Here is a 17,337-nt window from a genome sequence, read left to right as displayed (position 1 = left end):
ATGCTATTTATACAGCACCACAGAGTCCCACCAGGACAATATGACTAGTCTACAAACCGCTTTTTATACTAGCAAGGTCCTTGCCCACTACCCCACCGTCAGAAACACAGTAAAATCATTCCATGTCTAAACCATTTCTGAAAGGAATAGCAGCCAGGCTGCCATTGTTCCAGTACAGTTATACAGACATCTGATTGGCTGCCGAGAGAAATTTCCCTCACTCAGTTTTCATAATGTCTCAGGCTTTGAAATGAGCAGCTTGGAACAAAAATGCCAATCCCACCAGCTCCAATACAGGTAAGCTCAAGACTGGAGCTAGGCCGGGTTAAGCGATTACCATTGGTCTGGGAAGGAGAAAGCTATGAATCAGCAGGTACTGTGTGAGCGGAAAGGACAAGGGTCCTGTGTGATCACTCTTATGACTGGGCTGTAATACTGATAAACATGAAATACCAAACAATCTGATGTAACATGGAAAACCTTTTCATTCTGCTGAAGTCACTGGGAAGATAAGAACCAGATTTCTAACTAGGTCAAAACAGCAGATGACCATATCTACAGGGATCTGCAAGATAAAGAGCGCTGAGGTCACTTAATGGGCTGAACCCGGACAATAGGGGGCTATAATCCCCTCACCACAGAAAGGGAACTCAAATCTTATAATACAAGTCAATCCCATATTTAAACTAGGTCATAAAATATTCACATTTAATATACAGAGTCAATGCATCATTCTTCATGATTAATAAAATAATGGAGAGAATATTTGTCCCACACGGCCGTGCAAACCTGGAGTGATTTTCTTGACCACTAGTCTGCTGAGAAATCACTGTGGCACCATCTTTTTTTTTTTATTTTAAAAAAGAGCAATAAAATTATATTGTCACTGACTTTCACAATATTGCACCAGGACCTACCCAGGGATTATTTACAATTCATAAGGGCTGGTGATTCTCAAGGCAAATAGAAAAGAACATTCAGTTTAGTTTTCCTTTAAGCTGATTTTATTTGAAGATTACAAGATCACAATCTAACCCCCCTGACAAAGTTTTCATAACCAACACAAAGCGAATGCTTTCTCCGAATCTGTGTCCCCACTGGCAAGAGAGTCATGAAAATCATATTAGTTTTTATCAAATAAACAAATTGAAAAACTGCTGTTTCATATGAACTGTTGTCCAATTGGGATTCGCAAGTGCATGTTCCTCGGTGATCTCCGTTTGTATTGCTGGAGGGTCACAAGCACTGATCCAGGGTGAATGACAGATGTAGACACATCTAGATATAAAGTAGTCAGGCCCAACGAGAGCATGAACTAATACCCCCAATGACCTCTCCTGAGATCCGCCAGGAGTACGGCTGTCTTCTTATCTGACCAGCTGAAGGAAAGGAAGGTTTGCCCGGCCATATCAGAGACTCCTATGGTCCGAGCACTAAGCAGCTAAGATTTGGCAGTTTAGGTCCTGGAAGAAACCTATGAAAACTAATTCACAGTGAAGAGCAGTTTATAAAGTTAAACATGTAACTGGTTGCTAATTTTATCTATGCATCAATTCCAAAAAGGACAAAGTTACCACATCTCAGGTCTAATCACTACAAGATCAGATCGGAAGACGTGAAAATGTTTAAGTCATTAAAAAGTCAAAGCTGGCCAAATCCAGGAAGAAAATCCTGCAAATATATATAAATCTAATATAATAAGGGTATATTAAGGCTGTATCTAACCACAAAACATAAGCGGAAATTGCAGCCAATGTGTATCTGACAAGTGTGAAAAGATAACAGTCCCGGCTCACATTCTCTCTTCCATATTCACTACAATTGAACTTGGAAGGGTGTTTTACTTTAGCTAAATAATAAATGCATTTACCAGAATGCAAGGCCTTCAAATACGTAAGGTACATTAGAAACTGCACTCTGATTTCACGTATTGTACTACCTGGCCAATCTGACTCTCCAGGTCTTGTAGTACTAAGAGTCCCAGCATGCCCTGCTAGTAATTGGCTGGCTATCTACTGGCAAGGCATGCAGTGGGCTTGTAGACCTTGAGGGGCACAGAATGGCCAAGCAGAAATTTTAAACGTAAGTAAAATGCATGAAATTAATCCCAGAGGATACAAGGCGTAAGGGAACAGAAACATAGATAAGTGTATGCCAACTGTCAACCATGGTGTACGAATGTCAATTTTATTTTTGTTTAGGATCGAGTGTCCATTATCTCCTTTGAAGCAGACCTGCCAACAACCCGAACTTTATGAAAGCGGTTGGACCACTGCTCTTTCCACCGTGTGGATCAGTAATTCAATTCAGAAACAAAGCAGATCTGTCGTTTCTCTGTAACTTTCCAAGTTGCAGAAAATCAGTGACTGGACAGTAAGCAGACGGCAATATCTGATCCTCTGTATAAATACGCTGAGCGCAGACCGGGGACTCACTGTATAAGGTTTCTTTTTCCCATAAGGCAATGTGGGAACGGTGTCAGCTGACAAGTCTGTGCATGCTGCAGTAAGGCAGGTCGGCTGCTCCTTACTTTCCCATGCTACCTGGATTCCTGGGGAAATGTATCATGCGTGTGTCACATTTGTTTGATGAAACAGTATCTACATTCCTCTTCCAAATCAACATGTCATTTCCTTGGCATAATGATCTGTTTACTGTATAGTTTTCCCACTATGAAAGAGAACTGATCATTTTGGATAAAATTATTCTCGCATAGTATAGGAAAAGCAAAAAAGTTCCAGCCGGCTGGACAGATGCCACCTATACAACACGGAAACTGCCCTGGTCAGGGTTAAAACCAATAATCAGCCCATCAATTCTCTAGAACATTGTTCCCAAAATGTGCACCATGGCTCCCTGGGGTGCCGCAGAGATGTCAGAGGGGCGCTGCAAGGTGGGGGGACTACTTGGTAATTATTATAGTTTAGGGGTCCCTTTAAAAAAAAATTATGGAGACGCTAAGGGTGGCTTGAACTGAGAAAGTTCGGAGTCCACTGTCCTAGGAACTAGTAAAGCCACTGACACAACATTACAGCTATGGCACACAGGTAGGTGACCAGCTTTAAAGTGATAAAGCAATATTACTACATGAAGACGGCAGTTGCACTTTTAGCAATACTTCTGTGTTCCATCAAGAATAAACAGTTCCATATTTTAATTTTAGAAGTCGGTCCGTGGATGAATCTCTGGTGGGTGAAAGCAGCGGCCTGAGAAAAGGGCGAAGACCTAGTGCCCCGATACTTAGATAGCGTTGGAAAGGTCAGAGACTTTTCCTACTTGTAGAGTTAGGGAGATATAAGGTATAGATGTCTGTCATTAAGTGTAGGCAGATCTCAACACATACACAGCAAAACAGTCATTCAGCTGCAAGATACTCTCTCTTCTAATTGCATCATTGGCTTATTGCTCAACTCGGACACAGGAGCTCGCAGCAGCAAGAGCTCTGCAGGCCTCTCCTAATTGCTCAATGTTCCCTGATGAGGGCTGCAAAACGTGTGCAATAAACGCTTTTCCAAATGGCTTTGTAAATCATTACACTAATTCCCAACATAAAAATTATTAAATTATCTTTAACACAGAAAGAGGAAGTCTGAGATAAAGATCTATTTCATATTAAACTTTATGAGCCGGTGCAAGGAAAAGTCTCCGGGAGGCATTTCTGATGCACCAACAGAAGTTAGGAGTCGGCGAGGCAAGTTTAGAAGCCAGATGGACATTTTTAGGAGCCAGGGAAAAGATGATAACCATTGGGAAGTCTAGAAACCACAAAGTATAGGGACCAATGATTATTGGGATGGTAAACCCTAGACAAAGTGTATTACCATATTAGGGTAGTTAGCAACGGTGCACAGTAAACTAAGTGGTATTCGAAAGATATTTGCAACTATAGTTGTAAGAACAAAAAATTAAAGTTGTACATAAGAACAATAAACAGCTACTTCTACTGTGCGCTGGAGACTGGTACTCCAAGGGAAATTTACTTGCCAATTCCATTTAGAGTAAGACATACCCTGGTTAAAACTAGCATTTATTCTCGCTGGAGTTTTTTATACAAAGGTCAGTGTGTAATGTTATCGCGTGGCACAGTCCAGCAAAAAGTCCAATTTTTCACATATTTTGGGCACTAGGGTGCAGTACTGGCAATTGTATAACTTCGGCAGATGAATAGACGGATTCCATTCAGGTTAACTACAAGTATGCATTGTGTAGTATTGCTTTTGCTGAGCATTCGAGGAAACAGTGTGACAAGATAGTCATATTGTGCAGGTAATCAGCCGATCTTTACGGCTTGATCTACTAGTACTAAAGATGATAAAAAGACAAAAAAAAAGGCACACGATTTCAAAGGGATAATGCCCTCTGTGGCCAGCCAAGCATGCCATGTATTCCATCACAAGGCATCACCAATTACTGCTGAAACAAAGCAGGAACTGTTCACAGATGATGTCGCTCTCAGAAGTAGCAATTTTTCAGTGCAATGTACCTTTAAGTCCTACATGCAGGAAGCTGCGATTAATCCATTATACAGACCATTCTTTGTGCAGGTAATGACAGGTCATTGTTAGACATGGATTGTGCAGCAAGTAAACAATGAAAGGTGGCAGCTCTAGGACCTCAGTTTTCCTGGCATCCAGTGTACAAAGGAAGAGCCTGTTAATTCAATAGGAGGAAGGCGCTGGTCTTTAGATCATTTCCGGCAGTACCAGCTTTTATAATGGCTAAATTTCAGGAATCAAAAAAGACAAGGGGATATTCCACTTTTACTTGCAACATGTTTAGCCGACAGGACTTTGAAGTGACCATTGGAGGAACTGGTTCAGCTACGCCCATGGGATCCATTACAAGTGGTCAGCGTTGTTTATTTTCAGAAAGCCTCAGTGTAACTTGGCTGAGATCCTTACAATTTGGGAATTCCCTCAGTATCCGTTACATGTGTTTACTGCACTATAAAAGGTTTGTTTCTGCAAGGATGCCAGGACACAACTTAAGATGAAAATCTCCATCGCTTCTGGAGTACACAGTGAAGTTACATCTTAGGCTTTTATTGTTCCAAGTCCATTACACAAGCATACTAACATGGGACAAAAGCATAGTACACTGGATCACTGGATATATTGTGTAAAGGATACAAACTCTTAGTATTAGCATTCCCCAAACACGGACCCTACTTCTCCCATCACATATGAACTGACCCTGGAGCTAGAACTTGTTTTATTCCCTCCAACACTGAAACATCACAGGGGGTGCCCAAAGTTTGCCAAGGAGAAGCAGCAACTAAACATTAATATTTACTGAATGCAATGTACCTGAAAATGTTTATATTATATATTGCAGGGCAGCGGACAGATAAAATGGGTGTAGCGTTGATACTCATTCCAGAAGACAATAAGCGAGAGGCTTGTAGTGAACGCCACTATGACAGACAATTTATATTCTTAATTATGCCTTATTATGCCTAGCACACACACAATACTATGTAACAGCAATCACTGTGTACAGACAGAACACTTACAGGTTTGTTCCTGTTTTACCTATGCCAGCTATGGTTTAGACCTAGCCAAAGCAGAGATGATATCAGATCTCTCCAATGTAATTAGCCCATAGCCACAAAATGATTTATTGTAATAGGATTTTTGACAGGAATAAGACTACCAGGAAGGAGAAATAGGATTATTAGCAAGTGAAGAGAAATAGCACTAAGCCAATCTACACTGACACAGCAACATGAAAAAGCAAAGGAAAGTCTATATTAAGACTTCAACATTGCATATAATTGAGGTTCTGGCTGCTGCCAGTCATGTTCCAGCACATATCATATATATAGATTTCTACAGTCTATAAAGGAACAGCATTTTTTTTTTTTTTTAATATAAGAAAACTTTCCCAACCCAAACGCTAGTCATGTTTCTGATGAAAATGTAAATATCAACTTCCGCATAACACAAATCCAGAGAGAAATTAAATGGGTTGTGGAGGTTTCCATACGAGTCATGTCAGTGTTAGACTGAGCACAGATCCTATATAAACAGTTTTCATACCAGGCCTGTAAAGCAGCAGATATTACGCCCATGAAACAAACCATAAGAGGAAGGCAGCACTGTACAGCTATTTATAGGGAGAACAGCTGTACGCAGGGCAGCAGACAATGCCACAGATAAAGCTATGGGAAAGAGGCACCTTCTGCAGATTCTTACCGTTGTCTATACAAAAGGAACAAACATTCATCTGTTCTGTCATCTAAAGTTGCCAATTTATATTTTAATAAAGATAAAACTAGTAGAAAAAATTGCATCCTAACAAACTTGCTTTTGCTGCAAGCTCTCAGGCAGCAATAGGCTCTGAAAAGGGAAAATAAATTATATCACGTGCTGGGCACACTGCAATATGGCAGCGGATATTGGGCAACTGGCCAAATATAGCAGAATAACCAGAAAACGCTAGATGATTTGATCAAGATAATGTGAAACATTATTGTGCAAGTTGATAGAGATAAGAACTACTGACGGCCTGTGTTAGAAGTCATCTTCCTTCAATGTACCGCTGCGGAGATGATCCTACAAGCTCAGCCTGTGGTTAAACAGCCAGATCCTCAACAAATATGGCCCCCAACAAAGGCATCCCATATTGCCCATTAAACCTGTTGAGCATCAAGCGGCATTGTCAACCCATGTGGGGCCAGCTGGATATTGTAAGCTACAGAAACACTACCCTATAATATGAACGTTATAAGTAGTGCTTTTACTGAAGACAACTTGTATTGTAGCTTTAGACTTCCTTTACAGTTGCATTAGCACCTGAGCGGCAGAATATTTACATCTGCCTGTTTGAAATTGCTGCAGAGGTGTGGGTGTGAGTGGGAGGACCAATCAGAAGCCACAATCTCGAGAAGCAGAAGGCCATATTAGTAACAGGTGATAAACCGGCTTTCATAGATATCAGAATTAAAATCAAGAAGCTTCTGTGGAGCCACAAACTGCAACCTGCAAGTTTCCCTACCAGATTAACAGGACTGGCACCTCCAATATTACAGAGAACAGCAGCCATGTTTTGTGCTGGAGAACTCAGCTGTCTGCACAACTGAATCGCTTTGCTCAAGACCAGTGATATCTGCAGCAGCTTCTTACCTGTGTGGTGAAGCAGCCATGATGTAGCTGTTGTAAGGTGGGATGTTTAGGAGGTGGTGAAAGGAATGTTAGCAGCAGAAACATTAGAAACAGCTGCAACAGTTAATCAATGTAATTGCAATGTCATGTGACTGACTAAATGTTGGGTTAATTTAAGTTTCGTCTCCACTTCTGTGACCGGACATATAAAATTAAAACAATTGCGGTAATGTAGTGAGATCAGATACAATCATGTCACACTGCACCATTGTAAAATAGATGTTCTCTTTGTTCCACCAAGACAAGGCTGGGCAACTACTAATAGCTATCACAGTGACTAACAAAATAATTGCTGCCATCATCCCTCCAGTCCACAGTAGCCCCCTCCTCAGTGCTCCGACATGTAAAGATCCCAGACATAGGACCATCTACCCCCCTATGGGGTTCTGTGCAGGAGAGCCGCTGTGTGTGCAATTACTTCATGCTGGGAACCAAGTCTAAGGGGGGCCAATACATTGTGGGGCACAAGACTGGTGACATAATAACTTCATCATTTGAGTTTTATAACCATGCTGGCAATTGATAAATTGATTATGTGAAATAGATGGATTTTGCACTGTTGGTTTTTATTAATTTGTACACCAATGCAGGCTGGAAGAAAGCCACGGCAGCCCCAAAAAGTCAAGTTAGTTTCAGATTTACTTAGACTTTTGACCTCTGACCCTTTTCAGGTGGAGCCAAGCAACCTTCTTTTGGCCTACTTTACCAGAAATCATTAATAAAGGGCAATGACAAAGCCCCCAAATGTTGTGCTGCACACACAAGGGATAATTCCGCTGCAATAAGCTGTAGCCACTGGGACCGGTTTTCAGGCTGCATTTGTGGAAGGCAAGGTCTGGTAATAATCCTTAAAGCTGCACCAAGCCTCAAGGTAACATTGAGTGTTCCTTAACCATCTACTGTGTTATCAGGTTGTCTCACCGATAAATAAACCCAAAATATCAGCACAGCGTCACCAACAGAATCCAACTCTGTGCAGCTTCAGAACAAGTTCCAGCCCTGCAGCTCCCCAGAAGCCACACAAAGATCATCACTTTCTAGGAATCGATAGCGAGGGCAGGATAAATATAACTTGTGAACGGCTGGAAACTGGGCAGGCTTGTGGTGGTCAGCGGAGCTACATTTTTGGTGTAAGCCAGCATGAAACGTTATCCACATCATCTGTGGAGCCGACACGGGATATGTGATCTCATTCTCTGACAAAAAAGGCCATGCGATGCATTGGTGCCCTGCTTCAGAGACAAAGGAGGAACCAGGCCACGTGCTTATTATGTGCCAACACAGAGCAAGGCACAGCGGGCAATGCCACGCCCAAATCCCCAACAGCTTGTGCTCCCCATGAATGTTATCCATGTCATAGCAAATTATTAATAAATTATTTCTTGCAGCTGGAAGCCCTTTGTTTTCATTCTGCGATCTCAGATCTTTTTATTTCTAATTTTTTTGTTACTATACATGGAATTTAATACTTGGCACTTCTTGCTTGTTTATAATTCTTATTCTTTTGCACAAGTATATCATCATCATTTATATAGCGCCACTAATTCCACAGCGCTATACAGAGAACTCACTCACATCAGTCCCCTGCCCCAATGGAGCTTAGTCTAAATTCCCTAACACACACACAAACTAGGGTCAATTAATAGCAGCCAATTAACCTACCAGTATGTGTTTGGAGTATATGGAAATATTCATTTTTACTGTCAACCCTAAGTAGATTACAAGCTCTTCTGAGCAAAGACCATCGGATCTCTTAAGGAGGCCTGTGTCTATCTACTTTTTTTCTAGTTACCTATTCCCTCCTCAATTACAGCTTTAACTCAGACAACAATGGGGTTATTCCTGTTAGTGGTCTGATAAAACAGCGAAAGGAAGCAGCACAGTGGTTCGCATTGCTGCCTTACAGTGCAGTGGCATCAACCCCAACCAGGACAATATTTGTGTGGAGACTATGTGTTTACATGGTCCAAAAATATATTGTAAGTTAATTGTGGCTGCTGACAAAATTGATGCGTGTGTGCGTGTGTGTGTGTGTGTAAAACCACACAACGGGACCAACTGAGAGCACGCTGGGATTTCCATTCCAGCAATAGCAGGACAGAATGTTTAAAGAACACATCAAGACACTATTTGGTATATATAGAAGGCTGTGTATTATGCTGAGCTGAACAAAATACCTGGAATCATTGACGTGTATCCATTTTGCTAAATATTTCATTTATGCTCCTCCTCTGCTGCCATTCTAGACAGGAGGTCCTCCCTGAGTACATCCAACTTAGAGATGCAGTCCCACAACTTTTAACAAATGACAAGGAACGGACTCTCTGCAAGATTAACCTTTACAAACCCCCTTTCAATTCACCATCAACATGAACACTTCAATAGCCGCACAGGAATGCTAGAAATGTCATTTATGGAGGATGTACTGCGTTATACCACTCTGGTTTATCATAGAAAACAAAGACAGATATGCATGAGTCAGTCACTATAGACTATACAAAGCAAAGTCCTGCAGTCGGTTTAAAAATTCCAGAAAACAGTGTTTGGGCCTAATCAGCGCTGCGAGGAGATATGAAAGCTACACACTCCCTACAACTGAGTCACTGGTGAGAGCCCGACCTCTTACACCTGGGGCCAGCGTGACAAAACCTTGTCCTCTTACAAAACGTGACGGAAACGCTCTCTTAGTCATTCCTTCATTCATTGTTCTAGCTCTTTTGCTGATTGCTTGTAGTAAGGAGGAAACGAACATACGTCCCAACTTCCTTCAGCACTTCCAGATCCTCTTGTGGATAGCTCACCTTCCTTTGTACATAGGTCACAGCTGTCAATATGACAAAAGGGTCGCTTAACTTACTGATAAGATGTGATGTAATGGTTAGACAGGAGCTGATCACCAGCAATCCAGTCTTATCATATCATTTACTAAAGGAGGGGAGGGGTAAATCAGTTCAACTCGTAATATTTGCCAATGTCTAGTCATGCTGCCAACCATGACGTACCTCATGTGGGCTAGACAGGTCCACCTCGAGATGAGACGATTAGGCTGGATAAGACAGGGATATAATAAGGGGAGAGTATTGGTCTCCTGATCTCAGTGCTTAGTATACAACATGAAGAGCTAAGAACAAGAAGTCCATAACCAGCCTCTCCTAGCCCCCTCTACCCACCCAATGTAATGCAGGTTTCATCCCCATACAAAACACATTGATCCGCACAGACAAACGTTCTTTCACAGTTTAGCCAGTGTTTTATTGTTTAGCAGAAAAGATGACTGCAGTGGATTACGGCCGTTCCAAGTACTTCCCAGTGTTTTCTCCACACAACCACGAGTTTTAGAAAATCGCACTCGTCCCAGAAAAGGCAAATATTGCGGCCAAACATCTTAATTATCTGGTCACAAGGTTAGAAAGAATCACAAACAAATGTGTTTGTGTAACAGCCCTTCCAAATCCATATCAAATCAGCACAATGTGATTCCTGAATAAGCTTGATGATCCATTTTAGACTTGAAAACAAACAAAAAAAAACAGTTAATCTTATAAAGAACATTATGGACAGAACATGTTATCCCACCACCAGGACAGAGGGCAGAATGGAAATGGCATTTGGGTTTACAATAAGTTACCATATAAAGAGAATGTCTCTCTCAGAGGTGAACAGCGAGTTGACCCCCAACCCCTTCATACACTAACACAACTACAAGCAGATCCACAACGCATTGTGGTTTGCAAGATACATAGGGGCATATTCAATTAGCTTTTGGATTCGCGGTAACGCGAAAAGTGTGCGTTCTTGCGGGTATAACGATACCGCATTAACGCGGATTTTCGTACGCAACCCTATGGGCTGCGAGCGAAAATCCACGTTATTGCGGTAACGTGTATTACGTTTCACGGCCGTTCCGGCGCGTTACCGCGAATCCAAAAGCTAATTGAATATGCCCCATTGTTTTTAAAGGGCAACTAAACTTTCAGGTAAACTGAAACTTTTGGCCTCTCTGTGACTTTTCATTGCAGACTTGTAGTGTAATGGAGTATTTCCTTCCCGCTCTATCACAAACCACAAGAGGTATTAAATATCTCTTAGGCAATGACTAAGAAGTGTTGAAAGAGGACAGAAAGCACAGATTGCAAAGTATTGTAATCCCGGTGTGCAAATCCACCAGTCTCCACAGAGCACTTGGGTAAATCAGGAGCCTATCAAGGGTTCCACATGGCCATGTCATGTTACCGCACAGAACCAGTTACAATGCTGCAGAAGTGACACAGGGGAAAACATGCAATGCACAAAGAGTTTAGTAGCCGGCCAGTGCTGAATACATCTCAGAAAGCCAGGTAGAAAATTGCCCCAAAGGAGGACTGCCGATACGTAACTTTTGGCAGTCATTTCTATCTATGCACATCACAGGGATCCATAACTCAGGTTGGCTCCTAAATTGTACATTATTTTGTCCATTTGTGCAGTTCGCAACGAGAACTCCAGCTTGTAACTGAAACGTCTCCAGACACCAACAAAAATAACTAAAGTCAAAACTATGCTATATTATCTACTTCTTCAAGGATGCCAAATCGCAACTTAAACTGCATATGTAAAATAATACTAAAGAATCAACCCAAAACTTTCCTCATGAGAATGCAATGCATGTCACATAAGGACAAAGCCCCAGTAATCACTAGCAGTGAACAAGTTAAGTAAACCATGTACATCCTGGAGCGCTGCCAATGAGGTAAGCAGTTGCAGATATTTATTTTTACAACTTTTTTGAAGAATGCAAAAAACGGAAGGAAAGTACTAACCAATTAAAGAGACAGAAAAGAAAAAAAAACCTGCATAAAATGGACTTTTACTCCACATACCAGCACTAATCTAACACACTGCTTACACAGGATGATGATTCATTTACATTAAGACTCAGCAGGATTGTAAAACGGCAGATGCATTGTCAAGCACTTACAGGATTTTTATCATACCAGTAAAACACATTTAAAGATACTTTTAAAATGCACCTACAAGAGTGTTGTGTCAGCGCACTATATATAGAGTAAATAATAAAATGTAAAAGTATAGTATGAGTACTAACCTAGTGAATTCTACAATTAGCATAATAGCCACCTTGTACTAGAATGACTAGCTGCTAAGCCCATGACAAATTGTATTAATGATATGACAGCTTATAACATATGTAGAAGCTTGTGCACAGGAATCTGCAGCGCTCAAAACGGTAAAGAAATTAGTCACCGGAAAAGACTGAGGCCTAGTTTCAGTCTAATCAATGGCGCGTGGAAATATTTGCTATTATATTTCTGTGTGTCACTATTGTACAGAGAACATGCAATGTATAGTAGGCATTTATCAGGGATGAGATGCCCTAAATAAGCAGAGCAGGTTGGTAAACCACCCAATGCATCTTAAAAGACCACCTTACGGTTTGTAAACTCCGGGTTTTGGGCGTTTCTACATTTAAACTAACTTGCTTTGATGACTAAAAGCACCATAATAACTAGAATCTTATATCACACATTCATATTTAAAACAAACGAATCCACAGGAGATTTAAAAGAATTCAAATAAGAATTTCAATACTTTGCCATCTTATTTTAACTGGCATACTTGTCTACTTTATATATCTGTATACAGCACAGTTGCACAGGCTAGCATTACTCCCTCACAACTCTGTGGTCATGGGCTCAATACTAACCAGGGTCCTATCTGTGTGGAATATGTACGTTTCCTCATACAGCCCAAAACGTACTGATAGCTTAATTGGCTTCTGATAAAATGTACCCTGGTGTAGGTGCGTGTGGTAGGAAATTAGAAGCTCCAAAGGGTTAGGGACTGAAGTGAATTACAGTTTCTCTGTACCGCGCTGCCAAGATGATTGGCACTACATAAATAAGCAATAACTGAGTGCATTTACATGGTGCCTTCTGAACAGTCAGTTTGTGTGTACTTTAAAAATATTATAAATCGAAGGGCGGTTAAAAGGTCTATGAAAATACTGACCTGATGGTCCAATTCCAATAGGACATCTCAAATGAAGTTTGTGTAAACATGCTATTAAGACTAAGGGGGAGATTCAATTCAAAGCAATGTGTCAACGAACATCACCGCGATGCCCGGCTGAGTACACTGTCGGCTATTCCGGTAAGGACCTCTGCACATCTACGTGCTACTCAGAGCCGGACTTCACCTCGGAGTGTCTCTGCAGCCTGTTCCAGAAGCATATTGCGTTGAATTGAATCTCTCCCTAATTGGCATATCATCAATAAAACAATGTCAAAGACAAGAAACTTTGTATCAAATAACGTTTGCTTTCAACAAACTTTTCAGTTATGTATTGAAACAAAGTATCAATGTGCTTATTGAAAATGTTGCTATGTATAAGGAACACAAATTACAAGCAAGTCTATCTGAGCACCTGACATCCTTATGAGAACAGGAAAAGTGAAGAACATTATTAGCAACAGATCTGATGCTAAACAAAACTATTTTCAGAAAAATGTGAACACAACTGCAGGTAAACAGACTCAATAGGACTTGAAGCCTCTATACATGAACATAATGCTGTTAGCCCAAAGGAATATGCAAGATTCAATGTATGTACTGTACTAAAGTAAGTCAGATGTCAAGAAGTAAAAAGAGTAACATAGAAGATGACTGGCAACTGAACATGTATCGTACAATGAGAGAGCTTTAGTTGGAATACGCTTCAAGAAGCCGATTTGCCCCAGGGAGGTTTCAAATCCTTTGAACTGTATGACAGTGACAGTGACTTTCTATATCCAGGTGTGACTTCTCTCTTTACAAAAGAAACATCCAGCTCAGCTACTAGTCATAATATAACCGTTCCACAACTTTAAACAAAACCTAAATGATTCATATTTGTGCACCTATCATGCAACACTCGCGTATTCAGGACAAAGTATTACAATAAGACCATGACCCAGGCACCAGTTTCCAAAAGAGACGTATTCTGTTCCAAGGAGACCTCACACTAGGTGTCCTGGAAATACAGATGCTGCTCTAGTCACTGTCACCAGGCTCTACAGACCCTGGTCTAACTTATGTCATTATCAGTGTATACAGAGGATACTGACACCCATCCCATGTCACTATCCCTGTGTGCACAGGGGTACAGATCTCCCCCACTCATGTCACTATCCCTGTGTGCACAGGGGTACAGATCACCCCCACTCATGTCACTATCCCTGCGTGCACAGGGGTACAGATCTCCCCCACTCATGTCACTATCCCTGTGTGCACAGGGGTACAGACCCCCCCCCCCACCACCACTCATGTCACTGCATGCACAGGGGTACAGACCCCCCACCACTCATGTCACTGCATGCACAGGGGTACAGACCCCCCCCCACCACTCATGTCACTGCATGCACATGGGTACAGACACACCACTCGTGTCACTGCATGCACAGGGGTACAGACCCCCCCACCACCACTCACGTCACTGCATGCACAGGGGTACAGACCCCCCCACACCACTCATGTCACTGCATGCACAGGGGTACAGACCCCCCCACACCACTCATGTCACTGCATGCAGAGGGGTACAGACCCCCCCCCACACCACTCATGTCACTGCATGCAGAGGGATGCAGAGGGGTACAGACCCCCCCCCCCCACCACTCATGTCACTGCATGCAGAGGGGTACAGACCCCCCCCCCCCACCACTCATGTCACTGCATGCAGAGGGGTACAGACCCCCCCACACCACTCATGTCACTGCATGCACAGGGGTACAGACCCCCCCCCCACCACTCATGTCACTGCATGCAGAGGGGTACAGACCCCCCCACACCACTCATGTCACTGCATGCAGAGGGGTACAGACCCCCCCACACCACTCATGTCACTGCATGCACAGGGGTACAGACCCCCCCCCCCCCCCACCACTCATGTCACTGCATGCACAGGGGTACAGACCCCCCCCCACCACTCATGTCACTGCATGCACAGGGGTACAGACCCCCCACCACTCATGTCACTGCATGCACAGGGGTACAGACCCCCCACCACTCATGTCACTGCATGCACAGGGGTACAGACCCCCCACCACTCATGTCACTGCATGCACAGGGGTACAGACACCCCCCACTCATGTCACTGCATGCACAGGGGTACAGACACCCCCCACTCATGTCACCATCACTGCATGCACAGGGGTACAGATCTCCCCCACTCATGTCACTATCACTGCATGCACAGGGGTACAGATCTCCCCCACTCATGTCACTATCCCTGCATGCACAGGGGTACAGATCTCCCCCCACTCATGTCACTATCTTGCATGCACAGGGGTACAGATCTCCCCCACTCATGTCACTATCACTGCATGCACAGGGGTACAGACACCCCCCACACGTCACTATCACTGCATGCACAGGGGTACAGACACCCCCCACACACACACACTCATGTCACTATCACTGCATGCACAGGGGTACAGACACCCCCCACACACACACACACTCATGTCACTATCACTGCATGCACAGGGGTACAGATCTCCCCCACTCATGTCACTGCATGCACAGGGGTACAGATCTCCCCCACTCATGTCACTGCATGCACAGGGGTACAGATCTCCCCCACTCACGTCACCATCACTGCATGCACAGGGGTACAGATCTCCCCCACTCACCATCACTGCATGCACAGGGGTACAGATCTCCCCCACTCATGTCACTACCACTGCATGCACAGGGGTACAGATCTCCCCCACTCATGTCACTATCACTGCATGCACAGGGGTACAGACCCCCCACATACTAACAGCCGGGTCCCTGTCACTATACACAGCCCACACGTGTGGAGCCGGGGTGCAGCCAGCTCCCCCCCTCACCTGCAGCTCACACCAGGCCACCTCCACAGTGGTCTCCGTGTCCAGCCCTTTATACACCGTCTTGAAGGACCCTCTCCCGATCTCTATATCGAACTTGAGGAAGCGGCCGTCGGGGGAGAACCCCACCGCCTTGGTCTCCAGCTCCTCGATGTCCTCCGCCTTCTGCTCCTCGAGCACGGTCCGGGACACCCTGTACTCCGGGGTCTCCGGGGGAGCGGGCGGGGCGCTGACCTCGGCGGGCTGGGCGGCCGGGGGGACGAGGCAGACCTCGGACTCGGGCGGGGAGCCCACGATGCTCTGGTTGGAGGGCAGCTCCAGGGCCGTGGCGTTGGAGTCACAGATGACGCTGCGGCGGAAGAAGCGGTGCTCGGCCTTGTCCTTGTCCATGGTGTGCCGGCGGCGGCGGAACTCCTCGGGCCGGGCCTCCGTGTCCTCCCGGGGGGCCGCCAGCGTTGTGTCCGAGCTGGAGCCATTGGAAGGCCGCGGCGGGGCGAGAGACATGGCGGTACCGGGGGGAGGACGGGGTCTCAGCGGGGCCTGGGGTCTGGGCCCTGCACGGGCAGCGGGCTGTGAGTCGGCTCCCACGGCCGGAGCTCACTGGCCATGCTGGGACACGGACATGGGACGCGGCGGTGACGGTTCTCCTGTCAGGAACACGACGGCGGCGGCGGCCGCTCTCCCCTCACACTCTGCGCCTAATGGCGTCCGGCGGCGCCGCGCTGACACACAGCGAACGGCGGGACACGCCCCCTTCCCCGCCGGACCACACCCACTAACAAACCCAGCCCCGCCCCTCCGCATGTGACAATCCCGCCACTCCCCCCTAAAGCTCAGCAAACCCGCAGGAGGCGTGCGGCCGGGACACGCCCAATGTTTGGTTTGAGTTTCATTAAAAAAAGAGCCCGCCCTCGGAACAGACCACGCCCACCCCCGGCCACACTGAGCCAGGCATAGGTTTCACCCTGCCTCCTGGCACTGAGGGTTGTGCGCATGCGTCGCACCGCTCCCTGCCCTGGGGCGGAGGGGGGGGGAATGAGCTCATAAGCTCGCCGCGGGGCATGACGGGATATGTAGTCCTGGGATGTGTAACGTCTGACAGAAAAGGGCGGGCTGGGTGCTTTTTCTATGACAGACATTTATAAAAGTATTTGTAACACTATCAGTGGTGGTGATAATGAGTCATGCCTCAGTCATTTGTATGTTGTAGAAAATTTTACACGTGTCCAAGCAAATAAGATATTATAATATAATATTATAATATTAGCCCTTTACCCCCAGCTTGCAAAGGCCTGAGCCCCCTTATGGTTGTC

General features: G+C 44.6%; 1 protein-coding gene across 8 annotated transcripts in view; it reads right to left on the bottom strand.

Moving 5' to 3' along the window:
- The window catches only part of WNK1 (WNK lysine deficient protein kinase 1), an 85,905-nt gene extending 69,119 nt beyond the window's left edge, over positions 1-16,786 (bottom strand). For 7 of the 8 annotated variants that reach the window (XM_075210607.1, XM_075210609.1, XM_075210612.1 and 4 more), the window contains exon 1: positions 16,028-16,786. In XM_075210607.1, the coding sequence (XP_075066708.1) occupies positions 16,028-16,528 (501 nt within the window). In that variant the 5' untranslated portion in view covers positions 16,529-16,786. The remainder of the gene's footprint in view (positions 1-16,027) is intronic. The other variant, XM_075210613.1, reaches the window with a different exon arrangement.
- Positions 16,787-17,337: the final 551 nt, after the last annotated feature.

Source organism: Mixophyes fleayi, chromosome 4 (genome assembly GCF_038048845.1).
Source record: "Mixophyes fleayi isolate aMixFle1 chromosome 4, aMixFle1.hap1, whole genome shotgun sequence".
Classification (NCBI taxonomy): Eukaryota; Metazoa; Chordata; class Amphibia; order Anura; family Limnodynastidae; genus Mixophyes; species Mixophyes fleayi.
Note: the sequence above shows the minus strand (reverse complement) of the source record. Positions and strands in the feature narration are given on the sequence as shown.